The sequence below is a fragment of the Metarhizium robertsii genome (assembly GCF_000187425.2).
Source record: "Metarhizium robertsii ARSEF 23 chromosome Unknown MAA_Scf_3, whole genome shotgun sequence".
Classification (NCBI taxonomy): Eukaryota; Fungi; Ascomycota; class Sordariomycetes; order Hypocreales; family Clavicipitaceae; genus Metarhizium; species Metarhizium robertsii.
Genome location: NW_011942171.1, coordinates 5,216,433 through 5,234,351, shown reverse-complemented (window position 1 = coordinate 5,234,351; position 17,919 = coordinate 5,216,433). Strand labels below are relative to the sequence as shown.

The 17,919-nt window shown below is 49.6% G+C and overlaps 6 protein-coding genes across 6 annotated transcripts; 2 read left to right on the top strand and 4 right to left on the bottom strand.

Annotated features, from left to right (window-relative positions):
• Nucleotides 1-179: 179 nt before the first annotated feature.
• MAA_08560 (metalloprotease 1) lies at nucleotides 180-1,052 on the bottom strand (the record flags this gene model as incomplete). Its single annotated transcript, XM_007826558.1, has 1 exon — nucleotides 180-1,052. One exon carries the CDS (start codon nucleotides 1,050-1,052, stop codon nucleotides 180-182), a length of 873 nt encoding a protein of 290 aa, XP_007824749.1.
• Nucleotides 1,053-2,497: 1,445 nt separating this feature from the next.
• Nucleotides 2,498-4,707, bottom strand: MAA_08559 (Glucose-methanol-choline oxidoreductase; the record flags this gene model as incomplete). Its single annotated transcript, XM_007826557.1, has 6 exons — nucleotides 2,498-3,280; nucleotides 3,339-3,914; nucleotides 3,962-4,184; nucleotides 4,237-4,392; nucleotides 4,445-4,534; nucleotides 4,589-4,707. 6 exons carry the CDS (start codon nucleotides 4,705-4,707, stop codon nucleotides 2,498-2,500), a joined length of 1,947 nt encoding a protein of 648 aa, XP_007824748.1.
• Nucleotides 4,708-6,454: 1,747 nt separating this feature from the next.
• MAA_08558 (short-chain dehydrogenase) lies at nucleotides 6,455-7,381 on the top strand (the record flags this gene model as incomplete). Its single annotated transcript, XM_007826556.1, has 4 exons — nucleotides 6,455-6,727; nucleotides 6,780-6,928; nucleotides 6,979-7,135; nucleotides 7,196-7,381. 4 exons carry the CDS (start codon nucleotides 6,455-6,457, stop codon nucleotides 7,379-7,381), a joined length of 765 nt encoding a protein of 254 aa, XP_007824747.1.
• A 2,124-nt stretch (nucleotides 7,382-9,505) lies between these two features.
• Nucleotides 9,506-10,618, bottom strand: MAA_08557 (glycosyl transferase family 17 protein; the record flags this gene model as incomplete). The annotated part of the gene is made up of 1 exon (XM_007826555.1): nucleotides 9,506-10,618. One exon carries the CDS (start codon nucleotides 10,616-10,618, stop codon nucleotides 9,506-9,508), a length of 1,113 nt encoding a protein of 370 aa, XP_007824746.1.
• Nucleotides 10,619-11,717: 1,099 nt separating this feature from the next.
• On the bottom strand, nucleotides 11,718-12,157 carry MAA_08556 (uncharacterized protein; the record flags this gene model as incomplete). Its single annotated transcript, XM_007826554.1, has 2 exons — nucleotides 11,718-11,897; nucleotides 11,966-12,157. The coding sequence occupies 2 exons, from the start codon at nucleotides 12,155-12,157 to the stop codon at nucleotides 11,718-11,720; spliced, it is 372 nt and encodes a 123-aa protein (XP_007824745.1).
• Nucleotides 12,158-14,465: 2,308 nt separating this feature from the next.
• On the top strand, nucleotides 14,466-17,301 carry MAA_08555 (Peptidase S8, subtilisin, His-active site protein; the record flags this gene model as incomplete). The annotated part of the gene is made up of 2 exons (XM_007826553.1): nucleotides 14,466-14,993; nucleotides 15,070-17,301. 2 exons carry the CDS (start codon nucleotides 14,466-14,468, stop codon nucleotides 17,299-17,301), a joined length of 2,760 nt encoding a protein of 919 aa, XP_007824744.1.
• Between the last annotated feature and the right edge of the window lie 618 nt (nucleotides 17,302-17,919).

Here is a 17,919-nt window from a genome sequence, read left to right as displayed (position 1 = left end):
TTTTATATATATAAAAGAAATACCTAGGCTTATAATTTTTACTTAAGTATATATTCTAATTATATAACTAATAAGTTCTATATTAGTAAGGCCCCTTTATTAGGCCTCACGATCTGTTGGGCCTTTTCCGTGTAACAAGAATGATTTGATTGATCTTAATGTAGATAGTTTCTGGGCGCTTACTCTCCAGAGTAGTCCATGTAGTTGTCGACCGGATCGAGACCGGACAAGTCGGGACAGGTATCGCGGCCGACGGGACACTCGTCCAGGTTGTTGGCAGAGGCTTCGGCAGGAGTGTCGGCAACAAAGTCACCACCCTCTTCGTTGCAGCCGCCATGGAAGGTATGCAATAGACCAAACCAATGGCCAACCTCGTGGACAGTAACCATACCCAGGACGCCCGGGTTGCCAGGCAGGGTAAAGGAGCCGATCACGCAGCCATCTCTATCCAGTTCCTCGCCACGGTTGGTGTATATGCCGGGGAATCTGCAGAAACCCCCCAGGCCGTCGTATATGCCCGGCAAGTAATAGAGATTCAAGGTGCGCGAGGTGCCTTTGTGCAACTTGGTCTTGTAGTCCATTTCGAAATGCTTTGGATGCATGGCCCATGAGGCGTTTTGGTTCCAGGTTGTGCCATTGAGGTTAAAGGTGAGGTTACTTGGTGCAAATGCGTTGTTGAGGACTTTCATCTGGCTGTCAATTTCCGCCTTCTGCTCAAGGAAAATTGGATTAGAACAACGCAAACGAATACCACAAAAGTAGGGCATGCAAAGGCAAAAGGGAACGTGGAAGCACAAGCTTACAGTCAGCCAGCCGCCTTCCTTGGTTTGATTGGTAGCAATAACGTGAACCCACGTCTCCAACGAGATACGTTCACCGGTATCCCGACGAGTCAGGCGTGACTCGTCCTTGGATAGCTGCTCGTGCAGAGCCAATATATCGGCATCCGGCTGGGAATCGCAAAACTCCCCTTGCTCCCTCGTCAACAAAGTTGCGTTGGCAATCGGCCCGAGGGCTAACAAAGCAGCGGCGAGATAAGACAAAGACGGCATTTTTCAGAACTAGTCTGTCAAAGGCAGAGGAAAGGTGTATTCTTTGTCTGGTTTGCGCCCCTTTCATTGCCAGAATGCGGCAACTGAGACTTTTATACTGCTACGGTGCACGGCTGTCGCGCTGCGAAGTAGCTCGCCATGTGCTCTCGCCGACTACGACCTTCACGCGGGCCCATATCGAGCTCAACTTGAGAGCATGACTATTCTTTTCCCATCGACCTTTTTCTCTTTGCAAGGGAGGTAGGCCAAGTCTACGCTGGGCTGACGAGGCCTACGCCCGTTGTCCATTTCCACAATAGGTTAAGGTCTCGGTCAGCAGCCGAACCAGGCGATGGCGGGGTTAGGGTTATGCGGGGAGCTGCATGTGCCTAAAATAGTAAATTTTGACTGCTGGAGCCTTTTGGAGTTAATTACAAGGGATCGTGTTAAGGGTCGTCCTAATCGTGCTACTACCAGACCGTTTATTGCAGGTGGCTGGTTGCAAATACGAAGCTACTGTTGACATCATGCGATCAATTGCGACAGCATCGAGTCTGGTGGTTGCCCAAGATGGAAGTTTATTAGCCGGGGGCTAAATTGGGCATAAAAGACCGCGGCAATTAAGAACCGTTCCTGGCATATATCATGTGCAAATATATCAACTCCACCCTCAACCCGCAAAATAAGTTACTACGGCAGAATTGTACCGGGGTACTTGCTTTGCATCATCCATCATGTGCTGGGTGGCATTTGGTGGATTGTGGCTTGAGGTTTTAGCTCGCACGCGAGCATCTGCGGCTGTGTTTGCGCCGTTACATGGTTCTCCCACTTTGTTTCAAGGTTCAATATTCCTTTGATGCAAAGGATCTATTGTTTTAACGTGTCTGGTATGCTTAATTTAGGCAAGTGGCTACCGCTATCCCTGCTTTGGCAGACTTGCGGTCGGGACATGGAGCTATTAAACTAGTAGTCGACCTCCATGTTCTGGGCTGATTTGTTGTGCCGTCTTTTAATGCCAATAGCCGAGCCTCATCGGGAATTCAAGTGATTGGACCATCGCCGCTTTGATCCGTTCATGCACAGCCTCGGAGAATATCATGTTGATACAGTTGAATGCTGAAGCCTCCTTCATCAGCTGCACATTGTGGTATCCAATCATTGATCGCCTTGTCAAAGGGTCGTAGCCATGCTGCTGTCGAGTCAATTGACCCATGAGGCCACAGGCAAAAATTGTAGACCAGCCTACGGATTATTACCATGACAGCTATAATTGCCATATTTAACCCGACACCTGCGTGCACTCTTCTTGTACCGCAGCGGGATTATTTAGCTGAGTAGATGACAACATGATACAATATCCCCTATAAATTCTGCATGAAGAAACTAAATACTTTGCACCATTGCTAATTCCCAGCCAATCGCACATTGTTTTTACCTGCAATGGGGCTCCTCCCTCTTGATACTGCTCAATGTTTCTCCGAAAGGCCATCCAGGATAACATGGGAAGCCTTTTGACTAATCATAAACACAGGGACAACAGGGAACGCACCCGGTGTACGCGGAAAGACGGAGGCATCCACCACACGAAGACCCTCGACACCATTGACATTGAAATCAGGGTCGACGCAGTAATCCGGGTCGTCTTTGGGGCCCATGCGGCAAGTCGATGTGACGTGGTGGCTATACGCATTGTCTTTAATTGCTTGCTTCGTCTCAATCTCCGGACTGGGTTCAATAATCTCAAAGGGGGCATACGGCGCGCCGGTGGCATTGAATACACGCTTGACCATGTCAGCCGCCTCCTCGAGAGCCTGCAGGTCGCGTTCCGCCTTTTGCTCAAACCAGTTAAAGTTGATCAGCGGCGTGTCTCTAGGGTCCGTCGAGCGCAGAGTCACTGTGCCGGCCTCGTTGCCAGTCTGCAACTTGACCAAAGACCAGAAGAATGCGTTGCCCGGCGCCCGCACCTGGCTGAATCCGGGGAAGAATCCATGAAAGTCGGCATTGGGGCCGCCAAAGAGAGCGATATCGCAGTCTTGGGTCTCGCTCACGCTCGATTTAAACAAGGCCGACAGTGGCGCACCGCCCTCGCCATATGGTCCCAGGCCTTGTGATTGCCAAAGTTCGAGGCATGGATCGTCGGACGGCGGAAGACTTGGGTTCATTTTGCAATTTTCAGAAGGGTTATTCTCCCACAGCGTATTGGCACGGACACTGACGCCGCTTTCGTAATTATCTTGCATGTAATTTCCCTGACAACTTGTTAGCGGCCTCGGACGCCAAGGGGCACAACATCGAATACCGGCTCACCACGGCAGGCAAATCCACGACAACTGGTATTTCCAACTTTTCCAATTCAGCTCGGGGTCCGACACCGCTTAATTTGAGTATCTGTGGCGTGTTGAATGCTCCTCCAGCAACAATCACCTCTCTAGAAGCTGCAACCCTCTTGAGCTCGCCAGAGTTGCTCGCGTTATACCGGTCGTCGGCCGAGTAAAGAGCCTCGCCGACTAGATACTCGACACCACTAGCTCGGGGCTTGTGGCCACCCTTGGCATCTTCAAATAAAACGCGGGTCGCTAGGCTGTGTGAGCTTAGTGTAAGAGGGTATTTCGCGGAGCCGTCCTCATTCAAGGCGCTTAGTGTATCCGCAATATAGTTTCGGGCTCCGTTTCGGCGTCTTCTAGAGTCTATATGCAGAGTGATGTCGAAGACTTGAGATTTCTCGTAGCGGCCGGGCTCGATGCGATTTATATCCCGCCTTAGGAGGTCAACTAGTTGCTGCTCACTCTGGACATCGACGCCCTCGAGCTCTCGAATCGCCTCCTTGACAAGCTTCGTTACCCCCGGGCGAGAGGTGGTAAAGGTATCATTTACCCGTGCCGACTGGGATAGTTAGCCAAGTCTCTTTTGGTCGACGGGTCCTGACATACCGAAACGAAACCGTCGTAACCGTGGCCCAACTGGTCAGGGGGAAGATAACCGTTTCTTTCAACTTCAACAAAATATTCTCTCATTTTTTCCGGCAACCAAGAATCGTCATTGGTAAGGTTGGCTATGTGTGTCCAGTCGCTGTCAGGAGGTACAACAAAGTACATGGCGTTGACTTGGGATGAACCGCCAACTGTTGCCCCACGAGGGTAGTATATACCCAGCCTGTCGTATTGTTAATTGAGTTTCCAAGATTTTGGACTGCGGGGTGTCTTACGGTTCTGCACCAGCAGGAGGATCCAGTCCAACATAATACGATCCATTGTTAAGCCTGTACGTGTACTTATTGTCCCGCCGTGCCTGAGTTTCATTCTGAAAGTGGTTGACAAAAAACTGCCATGAGATTCCAGGTGTTTCACCAGCCATGTTAAACCTGCGGACTGTTAGTGATATGGAGTGTTTTATGCTGGTTGTATTATGCTTACCAAGCTGGGACTTGTGTGATCAGGTTCTCACCTTGATCCTGCCCGGCCTCAATCAGGAACACAGAGTGACCTGCGCGGGCAAGGTTGGCACTATTTTTTTATCAGCTGCAACTCCCTTGAGTTAAGAAAGGGGGTTCCTCTTACGCTACTGTGCCACCTCCGGGGCCTGAGCCAACTACAACATATTCGTACTCTTCGGTTTGAACTGGCGCTCCTGCGCCTAGGGCGACCAAGAAGGCACCGAAAGTGGCTAGCTTCATCATGGTGTGAAAGTAGTCAAATAGATTGATATGTGTAATAAAACCCTGTATGATGGTTGAGGTCACAGTGAGACCGAAGCGACCGTTTTATAAGGATCTGAGAGGGCTCTAGCGACGACTGTATGGCTGCTAGCCTAGCTCGTCCGGTGCCTACATGTATGAACAGAAACGTCCTAAGTCCGAATGCTACTCTCACCTTTGAACCAATTCAAAACTTGTCCCAGCATCTTAGAGTTCATGCACAGTAGCATTTGGTGTGCCCGGTAATGTTCCTTTACACCACCATACCGCGGGATATACTGGCGCATGTCATGTAGCACTGCGTGCCGCCTTGCAAATGAAATTAATTACATGCCCAATCAACTGGTCTTATGTTGTAGTGCGGAAAGAAGTCTGGCCTTCGGAGGAAACCACTTCTGTACACAGTCCCGAACATTATCTCCGAGCAAGTACGCATATCAGCTTTTCAACCGCCAAGAACAAAGCACTGCGGCAGCGATGTGACCTCATGACAGCATGTTTTATGCATGACGTTTATGAGCACAAGATCCAGTTCGGAATTAATACTCCAGGAACAACAGACCTCAGCAGCAGACTTGACTTCGGAACAAGCCGTTCCCCACTGTGGATTTCTGACGCAGCTCGTGATCAATTAATTGGGAATATTGATCTCAAGCTCAGAAGAAAAACATGTACCAAGACCGCCCTGGGAATATGCTTGAGCAAAGTCCATTATTCGTCATCAAGCCCCATATGCCTGGACAAGTACCATGCATTGTACGGTTTAGTGTTACATTTTTAATTAACTCAGTACCAGCAGCAACTGAAACTCCCATTTTTTTGCTTAATTCCCTTTAGAGGAAGGAGGGTTTGTATCATTTATCTGAGTTTCCAAAGGTGGTTAACCACCTCTTGAAACATGCCGGGTCTAACATTTTATGACGATCGACACCAACTTCAAGTCTGGTGTAGAGATTGAGCAGTGCACTCTGGGCCAAAAGCCTCCACTTGTATACAGACAGATGCGGCGCCCCGACTAAACACGCCAAGTCACTAGCTAGTCATGTCGACTTGGACAATCCTAGTAATTATAGAATGACCGATTAGTATCGACTCTCTGGGCTCAGTAGTGCATAGTAGATGTGTGTTGTAATCATGCCCTACGAGCGCGTAAGCAGCAACATGGGATTCAATATAGAACTTGTAGTTCTACTCTAATACAAAGCAGCACATGGTAAATTCGCTTTTAAGAAATACCAACCATGACATGATGAAACCATTCATTAATGATGGCTATTTAGCAGAACGTCTGCTGTTGACCCACATAAGGTTAACTGGCATGGGCTTCTGGATGGAGCGGTGGGCCAATCACATGCAATCATGGGGCTACTATTAGCGCATAGCACGGTTGTGATTCTAGAAACTTGACTAATGTGCATGGAACCGTGGACCGGAGATGGCTTAAGTCCGGCACAAGACATCCGATTAGCAGCTTCGCCCAGCCTAGTATCAAGTAGTTCAGACTAGGCAAGGACTTGGAATAAATAGCAAGGGTATGGAACTCGGCTTCTTTCTCTTGCCATTTCGCACTTGCCTCTGCTTAAAACAACTTGAGCTTATCAACCATTTTTATCTTTATTTGTACAGAGACAGTCACAGACTTGTTGCCTAATTTTCGTCTTTAAATTAGCCGCGACTCTCATACCGTATACCCCCTTCTTGTTATATTACATCTCTTTCAAGAACCAAAATGTCGACCGTTCTTGTTACCGGCGGTGGCCGCGGCATCGGGCTTGAACTCGTACGGCAGCTAATGCAGCTACCAGAGTCACAGATTTCCCTCATCCTCGTCACAACTCGAGGTCCCTCCCAGCCCTTGGACGAGCTCATCTCTAGCTCGGCCGGCCGCATTGTGCAAGTCCAGTGTGAGATTACCGAGGACAACTCAGTGAAGCAAGCAGCAGCTGTTATTGAGACTAAACTTGCCGGCAAAGGGCTCGACATCTTGATCAACAATGTCGGAGTATGTAGTTGGCCCCTGACCAGTCTTCTTTCCGTGCTAACAAATAGGCAAGATAATGCCATACACAGAGGGCGGAGTTGGTGCCTTGGATGGACAACAGTTGCTGACTGCTTTCGACGTCAACGTCGTAAGCACGCACCGCATCACCGCAGCATTGATTCCTCTTCTGCAGAAGGGCAGCGGAAAGAAAATAGCCATGATGTAAGTCTGCCAAACGGGCTTCTTTCCAGCAACCATCTAACTTTGCCTAGCTCAACTCCTCTTGGTTCTATTGAATATGCCAACAGGTACACGTGGCTCCCAGTGCCAGCATACAAAATTACAAAGGCTGCGATGAACATGTTGTCCGCCCAGTACGCTATTGACTACGCAAAGGAAGGATTCACCGTCGTGGCTGTTTCTCCAGGAGTAAGTTGTAATTCAAATTAAAGATGCAAAGTACTAAGCGATATTAATGCCAAAATACAGTGGCTTCGAACCGACATGGGCTCTCAAGACGCAGACTTGGATGTTGCAACTGGCGTTAGGGCCTTGAAGGATTTGATCTTGTCGGCAACCGTCGACGCCAACGGTAAATTCTACAATATCCACGTCCCAGGTTGGGAGCATGCCGAAGGCCCCAACCAGTACGACGGGGCAGTGATCCCATGGTAGGGTCTGCTCGGGAATTAGACTAGACTAGACTAAATAGATTATAGACTAAAGCATTTGACGCCGCTCAACCAACCTGACATTGGGAATCACCCAAAATAGCTTTAGTCTGGTGTTTGTTCTCGAGCATTGTAGAGCCTTGAACTGTATCAATTTCCTCTAAAAGTCTCGTCACTTTGAGTGCACTTATCTAGGCCACTCCCGTTCTCCCAGCTAATCATCTTCGGTCTCTGAATATTGGTCTCGACAGCACAACTCCCAATCAGACCGCTGACATGTAGGCTAATAGGCACAACTTGCTGTATTATCTTGACTCATGAGCAATCTCTCTTTACTTGGCCAAAGCTCTCAATGAGGGACCTGATGATGGCGTTGTTACAATAGGATGCCCTTGCTCTTACTTACAGCAAGAAAATGTTGCCAGTGAAGCCACGGGAACCCTAATTGTAGGTGCAAACTCACGCATACCTGGATGGTTGCAATATTGTCATAATTGCACCCTCGCCTTTCTATTCAACGGCCCAAGGGTTACCAACATGCGGCTGACGATCCTCACGCCCCTCGTCACCATTACTCGTTGTTTGGTGAGGCCTAGGCTCAGGCTCATCCGCCGTGTTGTCATTCCCCCCGCCTCCAACTGCAGCTGGCAGAAGCCGAGTCCTCTCGGTGCTCCTTTCTGCTTCTTCAGTATTGGTTACATGGAAACTCACTCCTCTTGTTGGCATTCTCCTAGCTAGAGTGAAAGACGGCCACGGGAAGAAACTTGCCATCTGTACAACAAAAGGACCTGTCAGCGAACAGCATTGGGTGGTGCTAGCCGGGACGCAGCTCACATACCTGAAAAAGCCCAATAAACAGCACGATTCCAAAACTAATGCCAGAGTTTCTCTGCAGTGCTGCCCTCCAAGGTTGGATGCACGCCGTGTCTCGCCCGTACGTTTCGGCGCATTGTTGGGCGGTGTGCTGATTGGGGAAAGGCCAAGCTCTGTCCCTCACCGTATTAAAGCCACAGCAATTCAGGGCATCCTGAATCCGCCGGATCGACCCGGCATCGTGGCTGCTGAAGAAGCGCTGCCAAAGGGTCGATAGCAAGCAGTCGCGGGCGGCCGACGGGAGAATGTTGGAGAAGAGAAGGGTTGCCAGGACCGTAGTCAGGATTGCTTGGCCAACCTGCAAGGCCTGGGCCACGAGACGATTCAGGCGGCTATTAGAACGTGCGAGACGCGGATATGAGAGCGCGTTTGCAGCAGCTGCTAGAGGAAGTAGAACTGCAATGATCGTAAGGGTCGGAGAGATTGGCAGCGATAAGCTTGTGGAATGAATGTGCTCGTATCTACGGTGGTTCGTTAGCGAGGATGGTTATTGACGTCGAGTCAAGTCGAATTGGACAAACAGTGCCACTCCAAAGAGCGCCAGAACTACCTGCTTCAAGTTAATTCCAGGTACACGATGCTTGCATCTTCGCGTCTTACCACAAGGAAGGCAAAGAGCAAAGTCAACGCACTCATCTTGGCACTTTGGTTGACTCTTCAGTCTGCGATTTTGCCACAAGTGACTGGTTTGCTTCTATTCGTTTGCCAGCTGCTCTCTCGACGCCCAAATGCACCAGACACCCAAGATCACGTGGGTTGCTCGCACTTGGTTCAGAGCACGCTGTGTTTCCGAACATTGAAGGGCAGGCAAGTTTGGGGTGGCGCGGCACGTGCAGAGGCCATGTACACACATGTATACGCGGAACAAAATACAAGCCCAGCGCTTTGGCAAATACCAGACAATACATGTACCAATTAAATAAATAACGTCGAACAGCCAGTAGTCGCAGCCAGCCCTCAGCCCACCTGCCCAAAGACTGATGTCAATTGTGTACTTGGCCAGGCGTACCAGACCTTAACGCCTCCCTCTTTGCAAAACTCTTTTCTCATCGGTTTGAGCTATAAACGGAATTTCAAAAATTCACTACAGACGGTTTCTTCTCTTCTCTTCATCAGAGTTGTTTTATAGAAAAGAAATAACCAGCACATGGCACCATGGCCATAGAATTGAGCTCTTACAATTCGCTGATAGGTATAGGGTAACTCTAAAAACGGCTGAATATGCCCTCCCAACCACGACGCCAAATCTTGCCCGCTATGGATAATCCGTGAACCCTGCTGACGGCCCATCCCGATTTGTCATGTAGCCAAAACGCTCCGGCTCCTCAAGCACAAGCGGAGGCATGTCTTTATTCTTTTCAATCTTGATAAATGTGTCCTGTTGCCTCTCCCACAGATCATTTCCGTCTCTCACGGCGGCAGCAATCTTGTTCTTGTCCCTGTACCGCTCGGCATTCATCCACCCGTGGGAGAAGCTAGACATCTTGTTGAGGAACTGCTCCATGGTGGCAAAGCAGCTGCTACAATGCCAGCCTGCATTGTTCAGCACTCCCTTTTCTCGGCCGCGCAACAGGGCAAAGCCACCATCCCCGTTGCGCAGATTGGTAGGCTTGAGGGTGCGCGATCCTTGGTAGTAGGTGGCCTGAGGGTGCTGCCACTCGGGTCCAGTGTGCAGAAACTGGAAAGAGTAGTAGTAGAATTTGGAAGCGAGCGTGAGACGCCGGGGGTAGTTGCAGGTGCGAAGCACAAGCACGGTTTGTGGACGGGGGATCTCATCGACGTCGGCCACGATAATAACGTCGCCTTGCATCGGACTTCTGGGCCCTTCCAATGCGAGCATGACCTGCTCGTACATGGCGTCTCGCTGCAAGTCTTCGTAATCCCACGCACGGTGGGGGTGAAATGAGGTTGGGAACGCCAACTGGTGATAAATCATCTTGTCATGGTAGCGGCGGAAGTAGGCCCAGTTATCCTTGATAACGAGGGGCTTCTTGTCACCCTGAAACGTCTTGGGCGATTCCACAATGATGAAGTAGTCAACTTGGTCGTATAGTGTGTTGAGTCGAATCTCGAGAAAGTCCAGCTCCGAGTTGACCATGACGAGGTCGTATACTTTGCGCTGGCCGGAGACGCTGCGCGGCGTGAATACCGGATATCCATGGGCGGCGCAAAAGTCACGCGCCGCCTTGGAGGCGTAGTACTCTGTGGGCTTCTGGCTATCATGTAAAGTCGTCTTTAACAAATCGAGCGGTGTGTTTGTGACTTGGTGAAAGCTGCCATGGTGTAGCGTGGGTCTGAAGAAAAGCCACCAGATGGAGGAGACAAGTCCTATGCCGAGGATTATTTTGGCGCGCCGTCGAGCTGCCATGATCAAAGATGCACAGAGGGATATTTGAGATGACGCTTGGAATCAAATGTATGGCAAAATCGCCATGCTCGTCCCCCTTTCATATTGTCACGTGTTGGGATCGCCGTACGCAGCCTTGTTACGAGGTTGGGACGTGCACGGAATGGCGTATGCAGGTGCGTCATTATTATCCTACGCATCGGGCTGCGAGTAAATTACGATAACAGGGATATGGGGGTGTAATAGTTGCCCAGATGATGCCGAAGACGATACGTGCAAACAATATGGTTTCATGCCTCGTCTCGGGCAGCAACTGCCCAGTCACACCCCCGGATTGCATTGCATATTGCCAGCTACTCTTTGCATCTGATAAGTGTGTTCTGCCTTGGCTCTGTTATCTTATTCTGGACTTGGACTCACCAACCATCATCTCCGCCAACAGAATGCCTTGCCTCTTGGCTCCCAACACAGCAGGCTCCACGGAGCATCGACTGGACTTGAAAGACATGCATCAATTGATGTCTGGAGAAGAACCCTGCCTGTCACGCTTTTAGTGGGACTAATCTAATGTCTGGTCGCATCGACCGGATGGACTTGACAGCTTACTAGCTGCATTTGGTATTTGATTGCGCCACGCACCGGGCACAGCGATGCCTGGAGCCGAGCGCCCCTCTCACCAGGGCTGCACACAATTCTATCCATTTAACTGAATCCAGGCTCTGTATCACGAATACAGAAGTTGGTAATCGGTCCCTGCTTACACATATGTGACATGCACAGCCATTGGACAAAAGTCACGATAAGGACGGAACTCGGCCCTATTGGCCACCTAATAATAATTACGATGACATCAACTTTTGGGTTGTATTGTACGACGACTAGCGGATTGACTCTAAATGGCCAGCCCCCACTTAATTCAATGTCAACATTGGAAGTCAATTGCATCTGCCGACGGCCCGATAGTCGGGTATTGACGCTAATAGATCCGGACTCCGGAGGCTACATGTACCTGGTACCGGAGCAGCTGTATCCTCACGTGCCCGTCAACATTATCCCCGGGCATCCTTGGCCTGATTTCTATAATCCCAATCCATTTGACCAAACATTCAGCCCTGTGCGTTTAGAGACACCACTTCTCACACGTGTCCCCATCAGGAACGCAGATGGATTTGCAGTGATTTCCACACCAAGTGCAGCTTCCATGCTCATCATTATGACAGTTGCCGTCGCCAATGGTGCAGCGGTCGCCAAGATGAACACACTCCCTGCATCGCTTGTGCAGTCCGAGATGTTCATGAGGCTATAAATCGACCTTGTCAGGACCACTGCTTTCCATGGTCAATGATGAATGTGGGCGGCATAACATACAACTTCACGGATCAGGGTCATTCCATCCCGCTCCGTGATTTCAATGCCCATTGGCAAACTGGCGGGATTAGCCGCTGCACCAGAAATGGTTGCAAATGCCACGGCGGCAATAGTCAGGAAGTTGGTCTTCATTGTAGATGATGCAGTGGATTTGTGTTTATGGGTGAATATAAGAAGCAATGAGTGTGACATGTTATCCTCAATATGACGGGGACCATCAGCTGGTTTAATACCCTTAAGGGAGTATAGCCTTCATCCATCATACCCTCGATTATGGCATACGGTTCACGGAATAGGCCTTTGTTTAATGATACTTGACATTTAATCATACGCGGATGGCTCGCAGAAGGATAGGCAGAATCAGCATCAGGGAGTACGGGGTAGCCTGAAGCGTCAATTTCTCAAAGTGGTCACCACGCACCACCCTCTGATCCTGGCGTTATGCAATTAAGCCTTGCCCTAGACTGTCCGCTTTCGTTCTTGACAGCCCGAGGCAAGATGAGCGCCAGAATTTCCACCTCCCTCCCCTTCACACTAATCATTATCGGTTTTATATCTACGTCATCATAAATAGACCAACGAGTTTTTTGTTCATCTGACGCTTGCGATACCTACCTGCTTGAAAGGGCCCGTCTCTGAAAACTTGACGTGTCTGAAAGACTTGGTGCGGCCCTCTGAGACGACTCGTATCCGTGCACAGCTACGAAAGACGCTCAAGGCCTCTCTACACCAAGTTCTCGCACACCAAGTTTAAGACGTTACATTGTATAATCAATATTGAATTGTGATACATCATGTTTTCAAGGGAGCTGTTCATCATGGATATGATCACTACCACACGTGGGACTGCAGCACGTGTCACACGGTTGAGGCCACAACAATGGCGTTGGACCAACAGCCGTTACACCAGACAACAACAAAGAAGGTATCAATCATGATGAGTTTCAGCCCACCAAGTAAACTGGTGAGCATGTTGAATACGTCACTAACAAAGGGCCGGTGCAGTTACCCGTGACAGAAATGACGTAGGACGGGGTTGACTTGGCAAATTAAAGCGCATTCTTAGGTGGTGTGAAACAGATGACCTTGTTGAAAAAGGGCAGCAGCTTGTCAAAGCCATAGCCTTCATCGCCGACCAGATCTGCCAAGATTGCCATGAGCCCTTGGAGCGCGCTAACTGATCATGTAGCTGCTCGCCGAGGAGCTGCCAAGACCTTTGCCAGGCGCGTAATGCAGCTGGACGATTCTGCTTAGCCAGTTAATTGCGTGCTTCTTATACGAATGGGTAGTGAGTTGTGTAGTCCACCGTTTACCCCCAGTCGACTTGTGGCTGCCAACCGTCCTTGGTCCTTGATAGGTAGTAGTCTGGTGGTCAAAGACGTCTTCAAATACAAGAAGTCGGTGAGGGCCTTCTGCCCTAATCCCGTGACCGTAGCCCTCGTGTAACCGGCCATTTCCGTGTGACACACGCGACGGCCTTGTTGTTCAGCAAGACGGGTCACGATGGTCAGACCGGCATTTCCACCGCCAACGACAATAGATTCAAAAGTTGCCTTCTCTCCGGGGACGTCAAATAAAGAAGCAAGAATGCGAAGCACACCGATCAGAGCGGCAGAACTGGACTGCAGAATGGCCTGTCTGGTAATATCGAGGCTAAGGGTCGCCGGTCGACTTGGTTTATGCCGTAATGCTACACCATCTCCGCGTAACAACAGTCCTTGGCGGAATAAAGTTTGAATAAAAGCACTAAAAGTCTTGGCTTGGCCATGGCATCTGTTGCAGCTGTGTGTATTCATCGGCTATATGGGATGCTCCGTACGAGGCCTAATGTACACTTGAGCCCACCTACCAATCCAGCCGAGTCTATTCAACAAGGGGGACGCCTTGTGAACATTATTAATTTGGCTAAAAGTGATCTTAAATGTCCCGGTGTAATCCAGTGGAGAAGTGGATATGGGTTGGGTCTATCGCAAGGATACATACGATTGGTAAGGATTATGAGTTCTTAAATTTCCCTGGCCCTTGTTACGCTGACTCGACAAGCTTTCTTATGCTGGCAATCTTGTGCGTATAGGCCATGTACAATGATTTTGAATGCTTATGCTTAAAATTAAGGATGCGTGATATTCCATTACTATCCCTACTATTAATGCAATACATAAGATAATTGATATATGTACAATCTCGCTAAAAAACTGTAACCCAACTTGAGTCAACCTGACTCGCCATGGTTTTTCAATCCCATCCAGTTCTATGAGATCTTGGCAGATAATGACGCTTGCAGTCTCAAAATTTCGCGAGGCGGCATGGATAGCCGTTGCAAGCTTCGAAAGCGTCTATCTCTTACTTAATAGGGTATGGATCAATGTACGGAGCAGGGAAATATAAAATAGCCTGGCAGCCGCAAGGCTAGGCAGACTGTTTTCCTCACAGCACAAGAGCGCGCACAAGTATCTTTCTTCTCCTTGATGCCCGTGATTGTCGGCTTGGAGCAGACATAATGCGCCTCCGTATCCTCGCCCTTGCGTGGGCTCTCGCAGCACCCTTGACTTTAGGAGCAGACACCGCACAACAGGACACAGATGGCAATGCTGGCACTTCAGTCCATGTTGTCGAATGTAAGGTTGGCCAGACACCGAAGGCGGTGGATTTGATTAAGCAGGGCCAAGGACATATCCGCTATATATACGACTCAACTATTTTTGAGGGCGTATCGTTTCAAATGTCCAACATTACCCTCGCCGAAGACACTATCGACAAGCTTGACAAGGCAGACATTCTAAAGAAACGGTGGTTAACGCAGGAGACACGCGTGGAGTCGACCGAGCCTAGCAATGTCTCGGAGCCCGGGGAAGAGCTCGACGCACAAGATACGCCCGAGGAGAAGCGCGTCCGCCGGGCCTTGAGATCGTTGGGTAACGCCGAAAAGCCCGAATCACCTTGGCCGCACCTCATGACGACTGTAGACAAGCTACATAAAGAAGGCTATACAGGCAAGGGTGTTACAATAGCCGTTGTTGATACAGGCGTAAGTTTGCCATGTCGCCCCAACGCCTCATCTTGGCTGTAAGGAGTCAATACTAATAAAAAGGGGTCTTGATTAGGTTGACTATACGCATCCGGCCCTAGGAGGCTGTTTTGGTCCGGGCTGCCGTGTGGCCAAGGGAGCAAACCTGATACCCAATGCTCGTAATAGGAGCGACCCTATGGATACTCTCGGCCATGGTACTCAAGTAGCTGGTATTATAGCAGGATATGATGCCGAAAATGGCTTTATTGGGGCACTTCCCAACGCGACTATTCATGCCTACGCCTCTGAATCCTCCGTTGAAACTTTTACAGAAGATACCATGATAGCAGCTTGGCTTGAAGCCTACAAGGATGGGGCACAAGTCATAGTCTCTAGTCTTGGCCTTCCAAGCAGTTGGTCGGAAAGACCATCTGCTCTTGTTGTCTCGCGTATTACAGCAAAAGGCATTCCCTGCATTGTTGCTCTTGGCAATGACCGCTTGGGTCCATTCGACGCTGCGGCGCCAGGCACTGGCCGCGGCGCGGTGGCGGTGAACTCGTTCTCCCGCAGCCATGGCCGAATAACAGGCGATTATGTCTATCGCATCAATAACGACGCTGATATTGCCTTTGGAGTCAGGATGGGAGAGCCGCACGCCTGGGATACCGAGGAGCTCGCGGTACATGATGTCGACGCCGACTACGGAGGCAATATAGACGACATGGAAGGCCCTTCGTCTGATTGCCAGCCGAGGCCGGGCGATGATGGTAAAAAAGACTTGACTGGGCGCGTAGCACTTATCCGCTACCCCCGTACAGATGAACAGCACTGCATCTTCGAGCAAAGGGTGCTCAACGCAACGGCCCGCGGCGCGATCCACGTCCTCGCATGGTCGGGAAGAAACGCCCTTCACCTCTCTGCACCTAAAGATGCCAAGGGAATCGTCGCAATAGGCATGACAGACGCCACTGTTGGCGAAGCCGTGGTCAGAGCTCTCTCCGCTGGCATGACTGTCAGGATGCGCCAGGTTGGTCCTCATCGCGTCACAACAGGCAGCATTGCCGACTTATCATCATACGGGCCAACTTATAACCTTGACATTAAACCCAACGTGCTTGCACCAGGAGAGGATGTGCGTTCCACGTTTTCTGGCGGTGGTTATGGAGGAGTGTCGGGCACGTCCCATGCCGCGCCACTCGTCGCCGGCATCTACGCGCTTGTTGGCGAGGCGCGAGGCACGTTTGACCCAGCTATTCTTGACAGCGTTATTATGGGAACCGCCGAGCCGCAATCGTCGAGTCACAGTCATTACTCTGAGGGCGCCCATGACTTGTTGAGTGTCGCGCAGCAAGGCGCTGGCCTTGTCAAGGCCTGGGAAGCTGCTCACGCCACAACGCTGGTCTCTCCAGCTAGTCTGGCCTTCAATGATACGACGAACCGTGTCTCCTCCATTAGCCTTTCTATTAAGAACACGGCTAATATTGCGGTCCAATACCAACTTACACACATCTCAGCCAAAACTCTGTATGCCCTAGGTCAGAATTACACTACTAGAGGCACTGAAGAGATTGATGCTCCAGCCCAAATCTCCCTAAGTAAAGATACTATCACGCTTAGTTCTGGAGAGTCTGATACTATTATTATCTCTGCCTTGGATCCTCAAGGCGTAGACCTTAGGCGTTTGCCCTTATGGTCTGGCTGGATTGCTATCAATGGATCGGATAGCACTCGGTTAACGGTACCGTATCTCGGTCTTGCGGGGTCGCTCCGCGGCGCTCCTATTTTCTCACCAGGGCCAAAGGCGATATTGGCTCGTGGAAGATTTGTTAAGAGTAACATTGGCGAGGGCTCTACTGTGCTTTTAAGGGGCCCACCAGATACCCCAGTCCAGCAGACTGCCTCGTCACGTCGCGCTCAGCCTCGGGTGATAGTGACCAATTTCGGCCTGGTTCTTGGCTCACCTGAGGCTCAGATCTATGTTGTCCCTCTTGATATTTGTCCCGATGCCGAAATAAAGGCATCAGCTCCAGAGCTAGACCTTACGAGAAGTTGCGTTCCCAAGACTAGCATTATACAGGTAGGCGAATTTCAGACTATTGGTCAGATTGCCAACTCTCCTTTTCGCTATATTGGCGGCAATTTTATGAAGGAAGTTTGGGATGGCTCTCTTTCATCAGGTCAATTTGCTCCACCTGGTAGATATAAGCTTATGGCTCGAGCTTTATCTATCCTAGGAGATAGGAATATGGCGTCTGACTGGGAGGTGGTTGAGACGACAGAGTTTATTGTGGCGTACAAAGGTACACGTAGCGCAGGCTCCCCTTAGTCTATTCTCTACAGTCTATCTTTTAAGTTCTTAACAAATAGTGTAAGGGTGTCACATGATAGGGCCAACACCGGTTACACAGGATAATCACGAGACCTAGATAGAGACGTCGGGCGCCTGTTGCCTTGGCCTTAAAACCTATCCATGTTTTTGTCTAAATAAAGGACTATTTGTGTAAATATTCTCACAAAAATAAGGGACCTTGAATAACAATTAGGATTCTTATTCCACTTAAGGGGCGTTTATTTAGTTAGAAATCGCCTTCTTGGTGACCTTATCTAGCACGTCTAGCGATTACATCACGCATAGCTGAGTTTCTAGGTGTGGCAACGGACGATGTTGACTCTTCTAAGCCAGTTTCACGATACGGTGTGGATAGTTTAGTAGCAGGAGAGTTTAGGAACTGGTTGATCAGGACATTTAGTCTGGAACTGACAATGATGCAGTTGTTAAATAGCAAGGTAAAGATTGAAGATTTTGCAAGACGTTGTTGAAGTTAAGGCCAAGTAAATTAAATAAGGCTTAAGATATGCTTTATATAACGATTAGTGTATAAGTTTAGATTCTTCTAATAAGCAACCCTTCTTCTATAAACGATAAAGTAATATGCAATGTCCA